The sequence below is a fragment of the Muntiacus reevesi genome, chromosome 7 (genome assembly GCF_963930625.1).
Source record: "Muntiacus reevesi chromosome 7, mMunRee1.1, whole genome shotgun sequence".
Classification (NCBI taxonomy): domain Eukaryota; kingdom Metazoa; phylum Chordata; class Mammalia; order Artiodactyla; family Cervidae; genus Muntiacus; species Muntiacus reevesi.
In genome coordinates this window covers 81,161,050-81,181,565 of record NC_089255.1, presented here as the reverse complement: position 1 = coordinate 81,181,565, position 20,516 = coordinate 81,161,050, and the positions used below count along the sequence as shown (strand labels likewise).

Genomic DNA, 20,516 nt, shown 5'->3' with positions numbered 1-20,516 from the left:
CTGTCTCTGAGAGACAGTGTACTGTTCAAAAGTGGATTGAGTAGCCACAGCTTCTCTGCAGTACAGAACTGTGGCAAAAGCTCTGCACTGGAGGTGCAATACCAAAGATGCTCTCCGTAGAAGGCAGATCATGTTATGAACAAGCTTGTGAGAACTTAGAACTGCAGGGGGGTGAAAGTATGGGTGATATTAGGGTCATAACTTAGCACTGATGCTTGTTTGTGCTCTTCAGGTGGGGGCATCTCACCAAAATCAATCCAAAAGATCACTAGCCCAGGTTGGATGCATGAGACAAGTGCCCGGGCCTGGTGCACTGGGAAGACCCAGAGGGATCGGGTAGAGAGGGAGGTGGGAGGGGGGATCTGGATGGGGAATACATGTAAACACATGGCTGATTCATGTCAATGTATGACAAAACCCACTACAATATTGTAAAGTAATTGGCCTCCAACTAATAAAAATAAATGAAAAAACAAAAGATTCTACCAGACCTTTCAATGACCCAGCTATTTCCTGGGTCATCCATGCAGGTCAGCATGCCAGGGCTGCAGAGATACAGGGGTGATGTCTAAATGATTGAACACCTAAGAATTCTGCTAATTGGCAAGCTTCTTAGCCTTTGAGGGCCAGAGCCAGAAAAATTTACTTACTTGGTGATTAAACACGAAATGCTAGCATTGCCCCAAGCCGCTTTGTGATTTCTCCTCAGCACTAGCAGTGTGATACCCAAGTACTGTCAGCAACTGGAGGAGTGTGGAAAGTAGAGGACGTGGTCTCGTTTGGTACCAAGTCCCAGGTCTCTGCTTCCCAGGTCTGTGATCAGTGGTCAGTCACTTTCTCCCCCCAGAAAAGGATGCTGATAATTTTTATATTATTACTACTGCCCTACCTCCTTTACGGGTTGTTTTAAGGGTCAAGTCAGGTTAAGATAGGGGAAGTCATTTATAAAACCTAAAGCTCTGAAAACATTTATTATAACATACAGCTCATCTATTGGGTGACCATTCTGATACTCTAATGAGTTTTGGATTTGTTTCTCTGTACATTTAAGTTGTAGGACGGTTCGGGCAGGACACAGATGCGTGACACTCAAGGGGGTAACTAGAGTGCTTTAATTGGTGAAGCACATTGGACTAGCAACAGAGAGACGCAATTACCAGCTGCAGGTCTGAAGGGACACATGGAGAGAAGTTCCTGGAATCCAGAGAGCTGTGTTCCAGCAGAAGCTGTAGCCTGGGGTGGAGGAACACAGCCACAGCCCACCAAACCCCAACAGCAGGGGAGCCAGAAACTAACACTCCCCCCCAAGCTCCTGCCCTCTGCTTTCCTGCTGTTACATCTGATTGGCCGAACCCAACCCGGGCCAGGGAGCCTGCTGAAAGCTTTGCAGCAAAGCCATGAAAGCTGGCCTCAGTCTCCATCTTTTGTTCCCTCACCCAAGATCTGAGCAGATGTTGCTGTAGCTGGTTTGATGCTATAGCAGCCAAGCATCACAAGGTTCTAACTCATGAACAGAAGCAATGCACCATGTTGTGGTTCTTTATTTGATGGAAAGATAAGCTCTTTGTATTAACACTGTATAAACATCTCACAAACTGCTGCTCTTGGATTACAAAAAGGCAAAGCCCATTTTCTTTGAATTGGGGCCCTTGAATCGGATGTTCAAGTCACCATGATAAAATCAGGAGCTGCTGTACCTAACATTCTGGAAGGTGCTTCAAGAAATGCATGCTAAGGCCTGCCTAGTATCTGAAAGGATCCATCTTTCCTTTGAAAGTCAATGAATGGTAATAAATGAGAATCCCAGAGATCTGACACTGGTGTTCAGTGAGTTTGAGAAGGCTTATTTAATGATGACCAACTCAGCCTTAAAAATCTTCCTCTAAAGACTCAGAGAAATGACTTCCCCTTCTTCTCACTTGGCTTTCTCAAGGATGTCTTCCAGGCACTGACTACTAACAGTTTCATCAGGCTTCTTGAAAGGGCTTTTGGTGAAAAAAGCAGCTTTAGTTACTGTCTACCTTCAGCCTTTAGAAAATTATTTTTTGTTAAAAAAAGAGGGAGAGAGAGATCCTAAGGAACTCAACAAGAAATAGGCACCTTTTATGAAAAGGACTTTCAAGGCTCTTGAGCCCACAACTTAACCGAAATCAATTTACTGAAGTATCTCCACATAAAACATAGCACCTCTTCCTCAGCAGCTGGATGGATGGTACATGTGCACATAGACCACCCACTTAAAATGCCCTCACTGGAAACAGCAATTGTGGCAAAAATATGGCTAAAAATACGGCTACCTTAGCTCTCTTGAGTCACATTCACATCCCTCCAGGCCGCATCCTGCAGAGTCAGCTGTAGGAGAAGCAGTAAAGGTCCTGCCGGACGGCCATGAGCAACCCTGGCGCTCCCCGGGCGCCCCCAAGCCGAGAAGAGAAGGCCACGCTGGGAATGTCGGCCTTGGAGGTGGGGTATGGGGAGGGTATGGTTCTGAGCAGTTGGCCATCGTGGAGGCTCCAGATTCTCGTGTAGCAGTCCTGGCCCACTAAGAAAGAGGGAAGACATGCGGCAGGTTAGTCAGAACACAGAGGAGCAGTAGTGGAGGTAGGGCGGCGGTGGCGGGAACTGTGGCCCTGGCTTCCACGACTCCTAAGGGCTAGAGGTGATTCCACATGAGCCAAGCAAACTCACAACGGAAATTGCCTCTGCAGATAAGATGTCCCTTTTGAAAATTAAAGTTACAGGTTGCCCTGGTGCTGCAGAATCATGAGTTGCCGGTGTTCAAAGGGACAAGACGCAAAGGCTGGCTGGGACACCCCGGGTGGTTCATGGGGCATCTTGGCCATCGGGTGGCCCATTCTGTTTCTCTTGGTGACAAGGGCTGTTCAAGAGGGAGCCCAGCCCACCTGTTCTAGATGACATGCGGCTCATTTCCTTTTTGAGATAGTAACCAGGACGATCTCTTTAATTTCATTACATCCCGGGGCAAACTGGGTGAAAACTCTCTCCAAAACATTTTCTGCTTTAATGGTTCAGTTCATAAGATGTTATAGTCTTCAGTGTTCACAGGTCAGAGGAAACACACCAGACAACACTGATTACAGCAGCCAGGACAGGCAACATATGCTACCGGGGGAAAAGGGCAGACCTTAGGCGTCACGGATTTCCGTGTGTGCTTCTGACCGTCCGAGTTGATTCTATGACCTTAGGGGTGGATCAGTTCAGGTTGTGCAGTTCGAGGATTACTGCAGCCAGCCCACTCCCCACACCTGCTTTCTTAATAAGGCTTGTATCTTTTCTATCGTCCAGAACACAGAAACTCTTCTGTGGTGAAAACTTGTGGAAAATAGACTTAAGGAAGTTACTTGCTGGTGGTGTGGTAAGAGTAGTAAAAAATTCTAAGAAAGTTCTAGAAAAGTGATGCTTCTCAGCCACAAAAAGTTTCACAGCAGATAAGTATTTTCTGTAGGAATATTAGAAAATTTGAGATATGTGAAGACTGAGAACATACTCCTTAATGACAAGGGCCTATTGTTTCATTTGTCAGACTGTCAAATAATTATATAATCTGTGGTCAACTTGTAACTCCTTTCAAGGGGGCTTGGTGCTCAAAAGATCTGCTTCTGTTCTGCACACCACGGATCACAGCGGGGGTGGTAAAGGGGCCGGGCCTTGGTTCCTTTACAGTGACCTTCATCTCTTTTCTCAGCATCCTCTGGTGGAAACTTGAGTACAAAGAACAGGGAGCTCAAGCTTTTCAACAGGACGGCCGCCCTGAAATGCGGACCTGGTGAACAGACTTAACCCCCACACCCAGGTCTCCTAAGTTGCTGTGTTTTATTGCTCCTCACTGGCCTATAACTGAAGTCATGTCTGCCCAGTGACGTGGAGACAAAGGGCTACCCACATGCTGAGGGTTAATCTGTTGCTCACTGATGGCCAACTCTGTGCCCCACCTTGACTCCCAGAGCCCAACTGACTAAACCCCCCTTTATTCAGCTTGTCATAGAGTCATGTCTCATCTGCTTTAGCTGCAGGGGGTCCTAAGGGTCAGGGTCAGTGGGATGGAGCGCCTCGTCCCCAGGTACCTGCCACCACAATTCCTTCCTCCTCGTGCACGTGTAGGGGCAGGTGGGCATACTCGTTCACGTGCCCTTCGTACTGCCGAATGCACTTAGTGGTCCTCAGGTCCCACAGCTTGATCTGTGGGAAGAAGCACAGAGGCTGTCAGGAAGGGTCCAGCAGGTACTGGCGAGCCCCAGGCAGGAAAGCCAGAGGCGGCAAGGTGGTCTCCACAGACCTCTTCAAGTGAGAAAATCTAAGTCGGCATACTCCAAGTCCGAGAACCCACAGAGGCACCAGGACCAGTACCCTGTCCCTTCAGATCAGACGAGGCTCCCAGTAGGCGGCAAAGCAGCTGCCCCGCACACCTGGCGCCTCGCCTGGCCTCCACGTGCCTCTCCCCTGCCGCGGTCCGACCTGAGTCCCTCCTGCCGAGCCCCTGCCCCGGCCCCGAGCCGCTCCTACGGCTGGAGAGTCAGCGGCACCCGTACCGTCCCGGCCATGTCGGACGCCATCAGGCACTGCTCTTCCTGGAGGATCTGCACGGAGGTCACTGCAGAGTCGTGGAACAGGCGGGTGGCCTTCCAGCCCTCGCCCTGATTTTGACAACGCAGATCAATGGCAAAGATTTCGCCAGAACGACAGCCGTTAAACAGCAAAGGAGCCTGTGGAGAGAAGGACTGCTTGGTACCTCCCTCCAAGGCTGTGAAGGCTGAGTCCCCAGAAGACCCGCCCTGCCTCCCTTCTCCTCTAGGTCAGAGGGATGGGTAGAGGCAGGCTGGTTAGGGTTCGCTCCTCAGGGGAGATGGAAGGGTTTCTTATCAAAGGTCAAGAACTGGACACCACGTGTCCCCCCAGTGTCCTGCCCGCTGGCCGCAACGGGCCCCTAAGGCCTCACCCTGAGCCCCTCGCCTCCCGTAAAGGGAGGGTGTCCCGTCCCCGCCCAGGCTGAGTGAGAAAGTAGGCGACGAGAGGGGAGTAAGAGACTAGAATCCCAGGGAAAACACAGGTCCCAGAGTGTGAAGATGGCTGAGGAAACCTGATGGTGAGTTCCGTGCTTATTGCCAAAGGCAGGGCGCCACATCTCTTCCACCCTTTGAAAGAAAGGTGGCATTTTCTACAGGTCAGGTCTTTGAATGTAGTAAGGACCAGAATTTTGATTTTAAATTTATAAAATGGGTAGCTTGACAGCTGCATATAAAACTGTTACAAGTTGGGACATAATTTATACATTAAAATTTTTTTACTGTCCTGCTAGCTAATCTAAGCACTCAAGAACGAACACTTCATTGAAACTTTAGGAAGTTGCTGAAAGCCAGCTGAGCCAGGACTTCCTAGATCAGTCAAATTTCATTCAGCGCTGACTTATTCACCCATGTATCACTGCGGGTGCCCTCTTTTTCCCTGTAAATGAGGGGAGGAGGACTAGATTCCACACAAGGGAATCCCATGCCAACCCAGCACAAGGTCCCCTCTTGGGAAACTGTGCTAGGCCCTCCCCAATCCCACCAACCGTGAGAGCAAACTGCTGGGTCAAGACGTCACTGCTGGTCCCAAACGACTGCCGGTGGCCCGTCACCACGCTGGTCACCAGGACTCGCCGAGACAAGCCTGACAGAGACGGACACGGGGCGGACAGTGTCACCCCGGGCCTGGGGAGAGGAACTGTGGACCGGCGTTGCGGTCTGAGCCCTCCCGCGGCCTGGGCGGCAGGGCAGCTCACCTGTGCTAAAGCAGCTGTTCGCCTGGACGTTCGGGGACCACGCACAGGACCAGGCCCCGGGGATGCGGAAACTGCAGAGCATGCCAGGCCGGTCTCCTGCTGAGGGGACAGCAGCAGTGTTTCAAGTCCAGCTGTGCCATCTTAAGCAGACTTTTTGTTAATTTTTTAAAATCAATAAAACATACATTAAGGGCACAAATCATACTACACTATACTATATGAGTTTTCTCAAAGTGTAGAGCTATGTAACCGCCCCCTAGGTTAACAGAACATTCTGAGTACCCTGATATCTTTCATGGTTCTTCCCAATTACTACCCTCCTCACTGCTCCCTAAAGGAAACCACGATCCTGACTTCTAAGAGCATCTCTTGGTTTTGTAAGGCAAATTCTGAACCGCTTTTTGCCTCAGTTTTCTCATCTGTAAAATGATGATACTACATCCTCCTGCTTCACAAACTGGCTGTATGATGAAATGCCAGGCACAACGCTAAGTGTGCATTAAATCACTTAATCTTCCATGTAACCCGAGGAGGCAGATATTTACTTTCCAGAGGTTAAGCAATCTCTTCAAGATGGTTAGGGGCAGAGCTGGGACTCATGCCAGGTCTACCTGAGAGGCCTGATCCTTGTCTCTGATCCTAATTCTCTGAAACTGAAAACTTCATATCCAGAATGCTGCCAGGCCGTCAGACTGCCTTCAGCCATACAGAATTTAAGTATCCCTGACAGCACCTTCCATACAGTAGGAGCTTAACAGATGCTCTCTTGGTGATCTGTATATAGGCAGCCTAAATATATATTTTCATCTCCTATATTGGTTACACATGCTTTTAACTGTTCTAGTTGCTGAAAAGACCTAGAAGGAGGGGATAAGTGAAGATGTACATGCTTCCAGTGCAAATCCTGGGTGGGGTTTAAGGAATCCTCCCAGGTTCTCTGCAGACCGTCCCCACCCTGCGAGCTCCCGCTTGGACTCACCAGCCTGTGGTCCCCACCTGTCTTGTCCAAGCCATCACCACAGAGCTTATGCTGCTGCTGGCTGCAGCTCCTGGGAGGCAGAGGACAAAGATGCCCCCCAGCACCTCCTTATCCATCAGTACCTGCATGATTACTGACAAACAGCGATGTGGGGAGCAGGGTGACACAGCCCGGAGTCTCTGCAATTCCCATGAGGCACAGCCTGGAAAAACTGTTAAGGATAGTCAAGAACGAGTCTCCTCCAAGAGGAGAATGGGCATCAGCACTCTTCAAAAAAATCATCCATGTTTAACAGGCTCACATTTTCCATATTTAGTTTTGGATATTTTATTTTATTTTATTTTTTTTTATTTATTTATTTTTTTTTTTAATATTATTTTATTAGTTGGAGGCCAATCACTTTACAACATTTCAGTGGGTTTTGTCATACATTGACATGAATCAGCCATATAGTTACATGTATTCCCCATCCCGATCCCCCCTCCCACCTCCCTCCCCACCCGACTCCTCAGGGTCCTCCCAGTGCACCAGGCCCGAGCACCTGACTCATGTATCCCACCTGGGCTGGTGGTCCGTTTCACCATAGATAATATACATGCTGTTCTTTCAAAACATCCCACCCTCACGTTCTCCCCCAGAGTTCAAAAGTCTGTTCTGTATTTCTGTGTCTCTTTTTCTGTTTTGCATATAGGGTTATCGCCACCATCTATCTAATCAATCAAAAAATGGGCCAAAGAACTAAACAGACATTTCTCCAAAGAAGACATACAGATGGCTAACAAACACATGAAAAGATGCTCAACATCACTCATCATCAGAGAAATGCAAATCAAAACCACAATGAGGTACCATTACACGCCAGTCAGGATGGCTGCTATCCAAAAGTCTACAAGCAATAAATGCTGGAGAGGGTGTGGAGAAAAGGGAACCCTCTTACACTGTTGGTGGGAATGCAAACTAGTACAGCCACTATGGAAAACAGTGTGGAGATTTCTTAAAAAACTGGAAATAGAACTGCCATATGACCCAGCAATACCACTTCTGGGCATACACACTGAGGAATCCAGATCTGAAAGAGACACGTGCACCCCAATGTTCATCGCAGCACTGTTTATAATAGCCAGGACATGGAAGCAACCTAGATGCCCATCAGCAGATGAATGGATAAGGAAGCTGTGGTACATATACACCATGGAATATTACTCAGCCGTTAAAAAGAATTCATTTGAATCAGTTCTAATGAGATGGATGAAACTGGAGCCCATTATACAGAGTGAAGTAAGTCAGAAAGATAAAGAACATTACAGTATACTAACACATATATACGGAATTTAGTTTTGGATATTTTAAAAGGAAAAAAAAAGTCACAGATACACTTAAAGGCCCCTTTTTAACTTCCCCCACACAGAGAGACTTGCTACTCTAAAACAGGTTTGAGTTCTAGGCCTTACTACTACAGTATTTGTCCAAAAGCAATGTAAAGAAGCATTTGATTTTAAAATACATGTAAACGGCATCACACACAATCTTCTACAACTGTTCAATGTGCATTGTTTCTGAGATGTAATTGCGGTCATGTTTGTAGCTCTGGTTCAACCATTTGCACCACAGAGCACTCCTTTGTATGAACAGACCACAGTTTATTTCTCCAGTCTCCCGCTGCTGGGCACTGAAGTGGGTTTTGCCCCTCGCCTGCACCCTTTTTTCCTCTCTTTTTGTCCTTCTGTCTTCCACTCCCACGTATGGGAAGCTTAAGAGTTTCTTATACCTGTGATAAGGATTTCATTTTACCCAACAGTGTGCCATATACACACAAACATTTGAAACAGGAGTTCCATAAAACATTCACCCTTACTAAATAGGAAACTGGCATTTTCCAGCAGTTTTCCCCATTCTCCTCCTACACCAAAACTTGGCACTATCAGACCTTAAAAACTGTGTTTATCTGAAAGGGTATAAATTATCTTTTAACCTGCATTTCTCTGACTACATCTGATTAGTCATCAGGTCTCCCTTTATTTGAGCTGTCACTTTATATCCTTTGCCTGCTTTTCTACTGGACCGTCTTCTGATTTGGTTCCTTTCCCTTCAGAGTTTCAACAGGAACCTGTGTTTACTCCCTACTTCCTCGCCTTTTACTCTTCAACCCACTGAAATCCAGGTCAGACCCTCATCTTTTCAGTGAAACGTTCTCCCCATGGTCTCCAATGAGCTCTTAATACCTAAACCCGATGAATGCCTTCCAGTCCTGCCCTGAGCCATGCAGCAGTTTCTAACGCCACACTCCTCCTTGGCTCCATAAGCACTCCCCTGACATTCCATCCTTGGACGTTCTATCACTAAGATACCCCAGCCCAGGCGCTAAGCCCCTTAAACTCGTGTCTCTCCTCCACTCCTGCTCATCAGTTCACTCTCTCCCCACTACTCTTAGCCTTCCCTCCAAGGTCTCATGCTCACAATCAGCCACCCTCACTGCTATGTCAGAAGTGAATCCATGACCACCGTCCTCCAGGGGCATCCCACAGTCCTGAGGATTTGGTTTTGCAAGGTCCTACCTAGCCAAAGACATCATGGATACCGAGCCACTTACTGCTGCCAAATGTGCCAAGCTCTCTTCTCACTCTTCCTTCTAACGGTGCTCTGTCTCCTCCTTCCCATGTGGGAGTCACCTCCAGAAAGGCCACCCCGATTCCTGTACTCTACAACTGCCCCATGGCCATCACTGCAGACTGATCACCTGTTGAGGTGCTCAGTTCCAACCTTCCACAGGGATTGTAGATGCTCAACAGATGCTGGAATGAACACACACACCTCATCGAAAAATGTACATCTGTGCCAGGCAGGCAACAGTCTTGACCACCTGCATGTGTGGTGTGTGGGTATCATGTTGCCTTGGGTGGTAAGCCTCATGTTAAATATCTGTAGTACAGAGGCTGTTGAAACTACACATGAGAACACTGTGTCTGGGCAGCTCAATTCTTTCTGAAATAACTTTCTTTTCCTTTTAGGTTTGTAGGGCAAGGATAGGAGAAAGTCCTTACTCATGTTATTATGGCTGAAACCCAGGTTACACTCAAACTCTGCACGGTACTTACAAGGGCCAGTATCAAAGATTTAACCCCTGAATAGGCCACAGGTCAGTGAAGAAACTAGTTAAGTGTAGAAAAAATTCAGTCGAACCTTCCGCCACTCCAAGGCAAAGAGCAGATGGCTGGTCTGAACCAGGTGTCATTTTTGTAAAGGGAGAGAGTTCGAGGCCTTCAGTAAAAGCAGCAGGCGTATAAAATCCTGACTACCCGAAATGACCACCAGAGGGCAAGCTGCTGATCAAACAGCAGCATTCCCGTCACTAAACCCATTCCAGGCACACTCCGTTTTGCAATGCTCTACTGCTCTTTGCAGATAGTGTTTTGTTTTGTTTTTTAAAAACAAATTGAAGATTTGTAACAACCTGATGTTGAGCAAATCCACTACTGTTGCTATTTTCCCAATGGCACTTGTTCATTTTGTGTTTTTGTGTCACATTTTGGTAATTCTCACAATATTTCAAAATTTTTCATTACTAGTTTACGTTACAGTAACCTGTGATCAATGATCTTTGATGTTTACTGCAAAAAGATTGACTTGTCTTCAACAAGTCAAGCTCAGATGATGACTAGCATTTTTAAAGACAGTATTTTTAAGTTAAGGTATATACGTTGTTGCTCAAATATAATGCTGCTGCACACTTAACAGAATAGTGTAAACAACTTTTATATGTACTGGGAAACCAAAAAATTCATATGACTTGCTTTATTACGATATTCTCTTTATTGCAGTGGTCTGGAACTGAACCTACACTATCTCTGAGGTATGCCTATAAATGAATTTTTATCCTCACAAAGAGAAGCATGGAAAAATGCCCTATTGTCTGAAGATCAGAAATGGGAGTGAGATTCTTGTTTTGCCTTTTTTAAGGTTTGATCTCTACTGCCCTCTGGTAAGATTAAGATAGTAACAGGTGGTCCCATCACTATACAAACCCCACCAAATGAAAGCCACCTAAAACTTTCTACTTACAGAACACACACAGTTTGTCTTACATAAAATTTGTAATCAGATCCTAATAAAACCCTTTGAAACAGTGTGTTGTGGAACAAATAAAGAAAAAAAAAAAACATTCCCCCCTTAAAAAGCCCCCGCAAACCAAACCAACAGATTCCAATTGAGGCATCATTTGTTGAGGACCCATGATATGGCCAAGCACTGTGTGATATGTATTCACAGATGTTGACCAGTTAACCTGAGGACAACTCTAAGTTAGGCATAACAAGTGGTCACACAGTTTCAAGAACTCATTTGTTATGGAAATAAACCACAACAAGACTCATTAACACATGGCCTTGACTTTGGGTCCTTCTCTCCATGAAGGACACGACGGACAGCTGACCTCTGCACCGTCGAGAGCGCCCGGGGACCCCAGCTACCCTGACAGTGCACTGTGTGCCCCTGCAATCCGGGAAGGGAAAGCGGAGACTAGCATGAAGAGTGCTCTGAAGAAGGCCATCGGGGGCAGCAACCTAGGCCCAGAGCCCACAGCCCCAGGCCATGTCCAAGGAACATCCTCTCTGGTATGCCCCAGCCTCCCCGCCCCGCCCGCAAGGTTCCCCTTCCCTCTGTCTCGGGAGGACCTGGGGTCCCTTTGCAAGGCTTTACTGTTCCTTTGTGTTTGGTTCCTCTGCTAACGCACCGACTCTCAAGTCCAGACCTCTGTCTGACACGTGGTGACATCAACATAGTTCCAGCACTTCAGCTACTTCTCTGTGCTCCATGGGAGTCCCTGTTTTCTAGCGGGTCACCACTCTTTCCTCCAGGCGAGACATGCACGCAGAATGGTCCAGACCCCTGGACACTAAGACACCAAGACAGTCTCACAAACCCCACAGGTGCCCAGGTCTACACCAGGCTGTGGCCTGCCCACCAAACCTCTTCACCGCCCAAAGATACAGAACGTGGGAATCCAGGTGATTCAGCGAGGCCCAGCACATGGCGTTTACCTGGTGAGGAAACACACAGCAAGATGGGGAGACTGGTCGGACTGCCGACTTAGATGCTTTCTTACAGAATACAGACACCTGACTGCTTTCTTCAGGTCTCACTCCTTGAGCAGGGGCTGGAACAAACTTCTGAGGACAAGGAAGCTCCCTGTCCACCGCGTAGAACCTTGAGGGCAAGGGGAGGAAGCAACTCCTGGGCCGGGGTCATTCATCATCAGCATGGGGGCCTCACAATGAGGCATCTGGTATCCCCTCCAGGGAGGGGATGGATTCTTTGCAACGGATCTCACTTCACCCAGAAACCATTTTCAACCTGTGTCTGTCTTGTGGCCCAGGTCTCAACAGAAGAGGAAGTCACAGCTTCTTACAGATGCCATCACCCCAAATCAATGTAAAGGCTGCCCCCTAGTCAGCAAGCAAGCCCCTTACATTTACGTAGATTTCAGTGCTGGCCAGACTGGCTGGGAGATAAATAGAATGACGCAGTGGGAGGACCCTCTGCCCACCGTGGCCCACCTCCTGGGAGCTAAAACACCATGTTTTCCCTTGTGAAAATGAGGTAATGGAGCCCTGCCTCCTTCACCAAGCCCTCTCCTCTCCTCTGAGTGTGGCCAACTACCGCAGCGCCCTGGATCCAAAGGCAAAGCGGCTGCCAAGGCTACAGCGCAGGGCAGCGTACCTTCCGGTTGGTGAAATAGAGGTTTTCGTGCATGTGCACCCTGAACGTGGGGGTCTTCAGGCTGTGCAGGCTGATGATGCCGTACTTGGAGCCCCCGACTTTGACATCGTTCACAGTGAAGAGCCGCTCACTGTTGGTATCCGCCTGGAGAGGGGAGGTGGACTGTGGGTGACCGCCCAGGGTGAGCCAGGTGGGCTGCCTAAGACCAACTGCCCAGCCCCCACGCTCTCTGTGCATTTCTACCAGGTGAGGGCCCCTGTCCATGAGGGAGTGTGGAGTGACCTGACTTGCCCCTACGTGGTGTAGCCGTCACTGGGCAAAGCTAACAGGTATCTGGTCTCACAACTCAGGAGCAAAAATGGCAGTGGGGGGCACGGCCAGCAAGTCTGACCTCACTCAGCTGGGTGTGGGAGAGTCCTAACGTCCACCCAGAGGACTGCTCAGATGAGCCTCACGGTGACAGAGCACGTGGCCATCATGCAGGCCACACAGCAATGTGGGAAATGCTAGTTATAAATGCCAAGGGCTAAAAGAATGCAAAATCAGATTCCTATTACATAGCTACTATGATTACCACCTCAGGAGACACCAGTTCGATTCCTGGGTCAGGAAGATCTACTGGAGAAGGCATAGGCTACCCCCTCCAGTATTCTCGGGCTTCCCTTGTGGCTCAGCTGGTAAAGAATCCGCCTGCAATGTGGGAGATCTGGGTTTGATCCCTGAGTTGGGAAGATCCCCTGGAGAAGGGAAAGTCTACCCACTCCAGTATTCTGGCCTGGAGAATTCCATGGACCGTATAGTCCACGGGTTGGCAAAGAGTCGGACACGACTGAGCGACTTTCACTTCACTATAATTACCACCAAGTAAAAAAAGGCACTGTGTGGGGAAAAAAATTGCAATAAAAAGATGGCACTGGGATGTGGGCTATTTTAAGCTTTTCTTTTCTCATTTAAAAAAATGTGGTTAATTATTTCAAAGCAAAATTTTTATATGTGTGTTTTTAATATATATGTATAAATATACACATATACACACCGGTTTGGATGCTGGTGAAAACATACTCCCTTTGCAAGCTCACTCGGCAAGAACAGGTATGTTCCTGAAGAATCGTAACTATGACTAGCGTTAGATTGAAAATCTGATCCCTGGGTGACAGACTGCCCTTCCCACCTCTCTGGTCACACCTGCCATCCAGTCATCATAGCGGAGTGACAGGGAGGGTCCTGCAAGCACCAGCACCGAAGTGGGAGGAGCGGGTACCCGGGCCACGCTAAACAGCAGATGCACAGTGACCTCTACTGTCCCCACCTGGACAGAATGTGATTCCTGGCCCCCAACACCCCTTCCACAGAAGGGTTCTGCTGCCGAGGTCCCCTGGGGCTGGACCTCAATGGTCAGTTCCATCTCGTCCTACTAGCAGACCACTGAGGTTCTCACTCTCCTTAACTGGCCCTCTGCCTCCAGGAAGGCCTCCAGGGGTTGCCAGTCTAGCTCAGGGGTGACTCCTTCTGGCTGTGGTGGACACTCTGATCTTCTGCCAACATGTCTCTGGCCCCCGGCTTCTGGTTCAAATCTAACCAGAAGTGGGAACTTTCTGTTCCCCAGAAATGATGCAATGGATGATGAAATGGAGGTGTGCTGGATGAGCAGGCCCTGCTACTGAGGTCAGGGACAAAGCAGGAGATGAATACACTGTTGCTTCTGAAGGACACTGGGACTTCAGGTTTGGCCACCAAATCCCGTCCAGCACAGAAAGGATTAGAGGCCCCTGGTCCACCGTGTCCTCTCTCACGTGTGTACACAACATACCCAGTGGGAAGTTACCTTGTGATGGTTCTCCGTTGGCATGTGCAGACCCTGGCTTTAGTGAATGTCAAGCGACACAGCTGTAGTGGGGTGACAATGGTCACAGCACAGTCTGTCTCGCCAGCTTGGCATTTGCCGCTGGGTAGCTGCTAGTTAGAACCATAATACCTGATTTCATGACTAGTGGCTTCTATGCAGTCAGGCTTGATGGAAACCAAAGCGAAGCCACAAATGGTCCAGGGGACGGCCACTACACCCCAGCACCCTCGGATGGCTCCCTTGCACTCACCATTATCAGGTTAAACTGGTCACTTGCCAAAGCAGAGGGATCCGAGCTCTGAATCTGGACCTTTTTCCTCTGCATGCAGCTCACTCGCAGCTCGTGGGCTAAACTGCAAAGGAGAAAGAGAACAGCACAGGAGGGTGGACGCCATACCTAGGTATCCATGAAGAAGGTACAGGGCTTCTGCTCTGTCCCACACCCAGAAGACCATCCTCATGGGTCAGTTCTCTTTTCGTGTTAAATCTCAGCAGTGGAGCTGAGCAAGGCCCCAAGGAAGCTCCATTTAAGAATCTTAGGAAAACTACAGCAAAGAAATGGGTGGCTCACTCACGGTGTCCAAGAAGGTCACGCTAGAAAGATTGGTTTTGGATCATCTAGCGCAATTCTTTCCCTTGGGATGAAGAGCATGTGACCAAACGGAACAACCTGCTGAAGGGCACACAGTTCATGTGCAGCCGCCCATCTGATTGCCTCCTTTCCTCTTCACCAAGGACCGAGCATGTCTTCCGGTGAAACACAGGTTTTTCGGACTAGCCCTTTAACTCTTTTCCCACCTGCACTGGCTGATATTGCCTGTAAGGCCGGCCTTCTCCGGAGGGGGCCTCCCCCAGGAAGCCACCCACACTCATGTTGTTTCTTCCCTGGCCCAGCTGTAGCAGGAAGAAGCAGAATGCAGGGGCTAGGAGCTCAGGCTTGGGAGTCAGACAGATGGTCGGTCCCCTTTCTACCTTTGCCCTGAACAAATCATTCCACTGAGTCTGTCTCTTCTTTTGGAACCTGGGGGAAGGGTCAACCTACCTCACAGGTCTTTGGTTAGAACTGTAGACATCACAAGTGTTTGAAATTTAGTACATACCCATTTAACGTGCCATTTTTGCTGACAACTTGTTAGAAGGAGAAAAGGAGGCAGAAGTCTGATGGGATGAAGTTAAAGGATCTTGTACTCAACTAGAAACAAACTACAGGTAACAAAGAGGAAACACCTTGAGAAATTCCTGCCCAGTTTCTCCGCCTAGATCCCTTCCCTGCTCTCGCTGGCTCTAGAGGGAAGGTGATGCTCCCAGGACTGACTTCAGCAGTGGAAGGCAGGCTGTGGGCTGGAGTGCCTCCACTGTGAAGGCTCCTCAAAGAGCAGCTACGCGCGCTATGCCGACTTACTTATTGGACCATGGAAATAAAAAATAGGAAAAGAACACTGATGAAGAAAACATAACCATGAGGCATTATCTTACCGGCAGTAACTGGTGGCGTTGAGAAAACCCAGCTTGCTTTTCTGGAGTAAGGAAGATGTATTAAATCCCAACCTGGCTATTTTCTAAATTAAAGATAGAAAGATTCGATGAAGTTTTCTGTTATTGTATAATAGATTCTGTTTTTAGGCTGCGATGAAGAAACAGGTACTAAGTTGACAGAAATTACACGCATAAAAATCTGATTCTCTCCTTTGCTAGTCTCCTCTCTTTGGAAAGAGGAAAAGCCTATCACAACAAAGTATCTGAGAGGTGCAAAGTCTGCTCGGCACCCTTCTCTCCAAGGCCCCTGTCAATTTAAACCTGAGATGAGGCCACTGAGCTAGTGAGTGCAGGAATGGCCCGAGCCACTCAGGTCTGCAACGTGCTTTCCATTTGAGCTACAGTGACTGTGGGGCCCGGATTTTCCATTCCACTGCTCCTGTGATCGCTGAGATGTCCGGGTGTCTCATCCCCAGAAGGGATCCTGGAAACCCTCCTATCCAAACCACAAGTTCTGGTTTTCCACTGAAAATACTCAGTCACAGGCTGTATCGGGTTGCTATCCGAGAACCTCCGGGGGAGGAACAGAGTGTCAGGATTACTGATGAAACCCAGCAAATGAGAAAAGGCAGTGGTGGTGGGAGGAGTATGTCGCCTGTTCCTATTCTCTTCATCAGGTTCTCGTCAGGGAAAACTCGATGATACCCCCCCAAAGTGTACTACGCCGAGTGTTACGGGGTGTGTTTAACTGACGCCTCCGTGCGGCAGTGGGTGGACGCTGGCAGGAGTGGAGGGGACGGGGCAGCCCCTGGGGGCAGCACCTACCTTTCCCTGCCGTTTCTCGTCCTCTAGCAGCTTCAGCCTCGTGCGCTCCATTTCCTTCTGCCGGATACTCTCCTTCGTGAGAGGGTTGCAGTTGTTATGTCCAGGCAGCAAGCGGAAGTAGCGCTTCTTTTCAGGATCAAAGTAATAACCTGGTAGCTCTTAAGTCAAAAGAAACAAAATTCAACTTAAAACTCCATGAACTTAGCCCCCCAACGAGGAGCCCAGGGGCCTACCCACCACCCCTCCTGGTTGCCGGTCCTTCCCGAGGGACAGCAGGCGGGCGAGCCTGGACCCGAGTTCAGCCCATGGGGAGCCGTTTGCCTCGGGATCTCGGTTCTTAACACACTCAGCTCCTCCCTTGAGTGTTTCAATTTGCTCCCAGGATTTCCTCCGAGTCAGGAATGGGCCAATGACACACCTAGAGTGTACCACACACGAGTGAAGACACACAGGGCTGAGGAGGAGGACAGTCAGAGCAGACAGACCCAGACGACGAGGGATGACCGGGTTTCATCTTTCCCCGCAGGCTGGCCCGGAGGAGCCCTGTCCGGCAGGCCGCCTCACCTGGCACAGAAGAGCTGCCAGCTGGGCTGGAGGTTGAGGGGGCCTCACCATGGCCATCGCTGGAAGCCCGCGGGCTCTGCTGCGCCCCTGCGTCATCCCTGTTGACACAAAGAGTAACTTGGGGCCAGTGAGTCCCAGTCATTCTCTGACAGCGGGGTCCTGCGGTTCCACAGCCTTCACATTCCCAACCCTTGATTACTTGGGAAGCACTGACCCTTCTCTTCCTTGGAAGCAGTTTACCTACTGCCAATACACCAAAGTCAGGGCAAGGTTTTGGTTTTTTATCCTTTATAGGATGCAGGTCACAGTACTTCCCCTTTTGTATCTTCTCCTTTGAGCATTCTCTGAGGTCTTTTGGGATTTTCCAGATGAAAATGAGAACAGAACTCTTGGCCAATAAGAATTTTACCAGCTGGGCTCATCTATCAGCTCAAGAGTAGCTACAAGGCCAGGTGAATTGCAGTCTTTACTGGATTCAGCAGTACAAAGAATTTACATTTTACTTGGCTACCCAAGCCTACAGTTGGAGAAACTGGGGTTCGAGCACAGAGGTGATTTCCTCAACAACACTGGGACAGAACCATGGTTTAAAGACTCATTCTGCAAAGCTACAAGCAGCTCCTGTGGCAGTTATAGGCTGAAGGATATAATGATAGGACAAAAGACCTAATTTTAGAATTCTGGTAAAGTCCAAAATGATGAACCTTCCCTGCCCCCATAACACTGAAAGGAATACAAACTGCAAAAAAAGGTTAAAAAAAAAATCAAAGAACTTTGCCTATAAATACTAACTATGCACAGTTTCAGAGAATACTATTTATTCTCCCTTTTTATGGCCCAGAGCTTCCTGAGGCAGTTCATCTGTGATCAGCAGCAAGACAGAGGGAGATTAAGTATCATGACAGATGTCTACATTTCTAGTCCAAGGACTGCTGTTCCCTTCTTTCCACGTGGAGTGCAGAGGATTGTTGTCCTGCGTGTTTCCACGAGATCTGCCAGGCTGAGTCAAGGTGCTCTTCTTACACAGACCACATTCTAGTGCACGTTGTGCTCCTGGGGGAAGGCCTGGGGCCCATGGTTCTCCTTGTAAAAAGTATAAACACTGGGTACTATCCTGATCTTTCTACAACATGGGTCAAGTTTGGGACTTCAGCTCAGAGTCCCTATTAGCTTGCACGAGGGGAGGCCCGCCCATACAGAAGGCCTGCTCAGAGCCAGGCATCCTCATGGGGCTTTACATACACTTCTGTGACTCTCGCAAGAGAAATACTGTATAAGAAGAGTGACTCAGGGTGATCAAGTAGGTCGCCCGATTTCACAAGCGAAAAACGCAGAGCGTCAAACCCAGATCGCCTAATTCTAAAGCCCTTATTCCTTCCACATTTTGATGCTTTTCTAAAACTTGTGTTTTTTTTTTAACTCTTTTGAGTTAATCTGTTCTAGAGAAGCATACTGGCATTTAACATCTTCTGATCCTATAATTAGAAAGTTGTGCATTTTAAAAGGAGATCTAGAGTGTGGAAGGGTTCTGAAATTGGCATATAAGTCTCCTCTGGTGAGGAATGGGCTGTAGAGACCTCCTAGGGCCAGAGGTCAGGTCAGCAGCCCTGAACTGTGAGGAGGTATCCTCTCCTGGGGTGGGGTAGGGTGAATCATGTCCTGAGACTAGACTGTTTATACTTCATTCATGCAGAAAAACAAGTGTGGAAAATGTTTATTATAGGGATTCCACTTAAGTATACACTGTTTTATTTTCTAAGCTGGGTGGTAGGTACGTGATATCCACTGTATTACTCTTTCTACCTTTCTGTGTTCGTTAAATATTAGCTATTACATATTACTTGGGATTTAGGCTGAATTAATGAAATTAGGTTTCCAGAAAGCTATTTTCATAGGCTGATAAAAAAAATGAGAGAGAGAGGCAAAAGGTCTAAAAAATCAAGAAACAGCTCCTCAGTTATACCAGACAATGTTTACTCTAAGCCTGTGGCGAGGGCTCTGGCCACAAGTCATGGTCACACGAAGAGAAAGATGAGTGTGGCCATCTCCTCACTACTCAAAGTGTGGCAGACAGCCCAGTCCGCAGCAGAGACACCCCCATGGAAGTGTGTGAGATGTGTAGAGTCTAGTCAGCCCCACCTCAGATGCTGCATTTGGTCGAGACCCTTAGGGAGTTACGTGTGTGTGAGGGTGCTGTCACCTAGGAAGACACGGGGCAACGGCACTTGCCTCTCGTTAGAACCATGCTGCCTGAACCCAGCGCTGTGTCGGTGGCCCCTTCTCCTGTGTCTTCTACTGTGCCAGCTGCTTTTATGCATTTCAGCTCCTAAAAGACAGGAAGAAGAAACAAAAATTACATGCAAATGCACGTGTGCACATCTTTCTCTTGTTTGCTTTTGACAGTTCAGTTCCTTCACGTACAGAACTAGGCAAAAGGATGTCCCCAACCTGAGTTATCACGAAAGCCGCCACCAAGCCTTACCTGGAGAAGGACTGGCACCAGGAGGACACATGGATAAAACCCAACGCGCCCGTAGCCACCTTGCTGTCTGCAGCCCTCTTACCTCACAGCAGACACCCGGCCCGCCAACCCGCCAACCTCCATTGCCCGGGTCACTGTGTGACGTGTTGACAGACTCTCACAATTACTTTTTGACTAAAGTCTGAGCCTGCCATGAGAACCTTCTTCGGCTAGTCTTCTTTCCCTTACCAGATTAACACCAGAGCTATATAATAATTATTCTTTCAATCCACACACATCCCTGATTCATACAGAACAGTTAATAGTGAACACTTTCTCTTTCTCTGTATCGAGCAGGAAAAATTGTGAACAAATTAAATGGGACCAGTGCCTGTGACTTCTCAAGGTGCTTTAGAGAGTGTTTAAGCTTCCTGAAGTACATTAACTGTTAAAGGCAAGGGTGTGGTGTGCATTTGTTGAAATGATGACACTGATGCTGCCATAACTATTTCAAGTGGCTTTTTCAAATCTTACCTTGTATAGCCTGAATTTATCACTTAGTTGTCAAAATGTCACAAGTTTTAACAATGGGAATCACACTAGGAATTCTTAAGAGACTGAACTCTAGTATGGAGTCCAGTTGCTGCGAGATTCATGCTTTCCCAACACCCAGTTGGGATTCCTTCCCCACTCACTGGAGACACCATGGCATCTGACTGAATGTACTTTATATATGTCAAAAATCAGAAAAATATTTCTAGGAACTAGAGAACAGATAAGAAATCTACTTGCCTTTGTACAGGAGACAGGAATCAAGACCATCCCCAAGAAAAAGAAATGCAGAAAAGCAAACTGGCTGTCTGAGGAA

The 20,516-nt window shown here is 48.2% G+C and overlaps 1 protein-coding gene across 4 annotated transcripts in view; it reads right to left on the bottom strand.

Moving 5' to 3' along the window:
* DCAF4 (DDB1 and CUL4 associated factor 4) overlaps positions 1-20,516 on the bottom strand; it is a 36,690-nt gene that overhangs the window by 2,796 nt on the left and 13,378 nt on the right. The window contains exons 2-14 of one of the 4 annotated variants that reach the window (XR_010664013.1): positions 19,417-19,513; positions 17,188-17,285; positions 16,624-16,781; positions 15,799-15,881; positions 14,573-14,675; positions 12,477-12,620; positions 11,748-11,797; positions 6,884-6,963; positions 5,783-5,881; positions 5,573-5,670; positions 4,551-4,724; positions 4,086-4,200; positions 2,298-2,542 (exon numbers count right to left, since the gene is read on the bottom strand). Coding sequence is in view for 3 of the 4 variants with exons in the window: in XM_065941709.1 (XP_065797781.1) it covers positions 2,349-2,542; positions 4,086-4,200; positions 4,551-4,724; positions 5,573-5,670; positions 5,783-5,881; positions 6,884-6,963; positions 11,748-11,797; positions 12,477-12,620; positions 14,573-14,675; positions 15,799-15,881; positions 16,624-16,781; positions 17,188-17,285; positions 19,417-19,505 (1,485 nt within the window). In the remaining variant the exon portion in view is untranslated. Of the gene's footprint in view, positions 1-1,143; positions 2,543-4,085; positions 4,201-4,550; positions 4,725-5,572; positions 5,671-5,782; positions 5,882-6,883; positions 6,964-11,747; positions 11,798-12,476; positions 12,621-14,572; positions 14,676-15,798; positions 15,882-16,623; positions 16,782-17,041; positions 17,151-17,187; positions 17,286-19,416; positions 19,514-20,516 lie in introns of those variants that run through there. The other 3 variants (XM_065941710.1, XM_065941709.1, XM_065941711.1) reach the window with 3 other exon arrangements.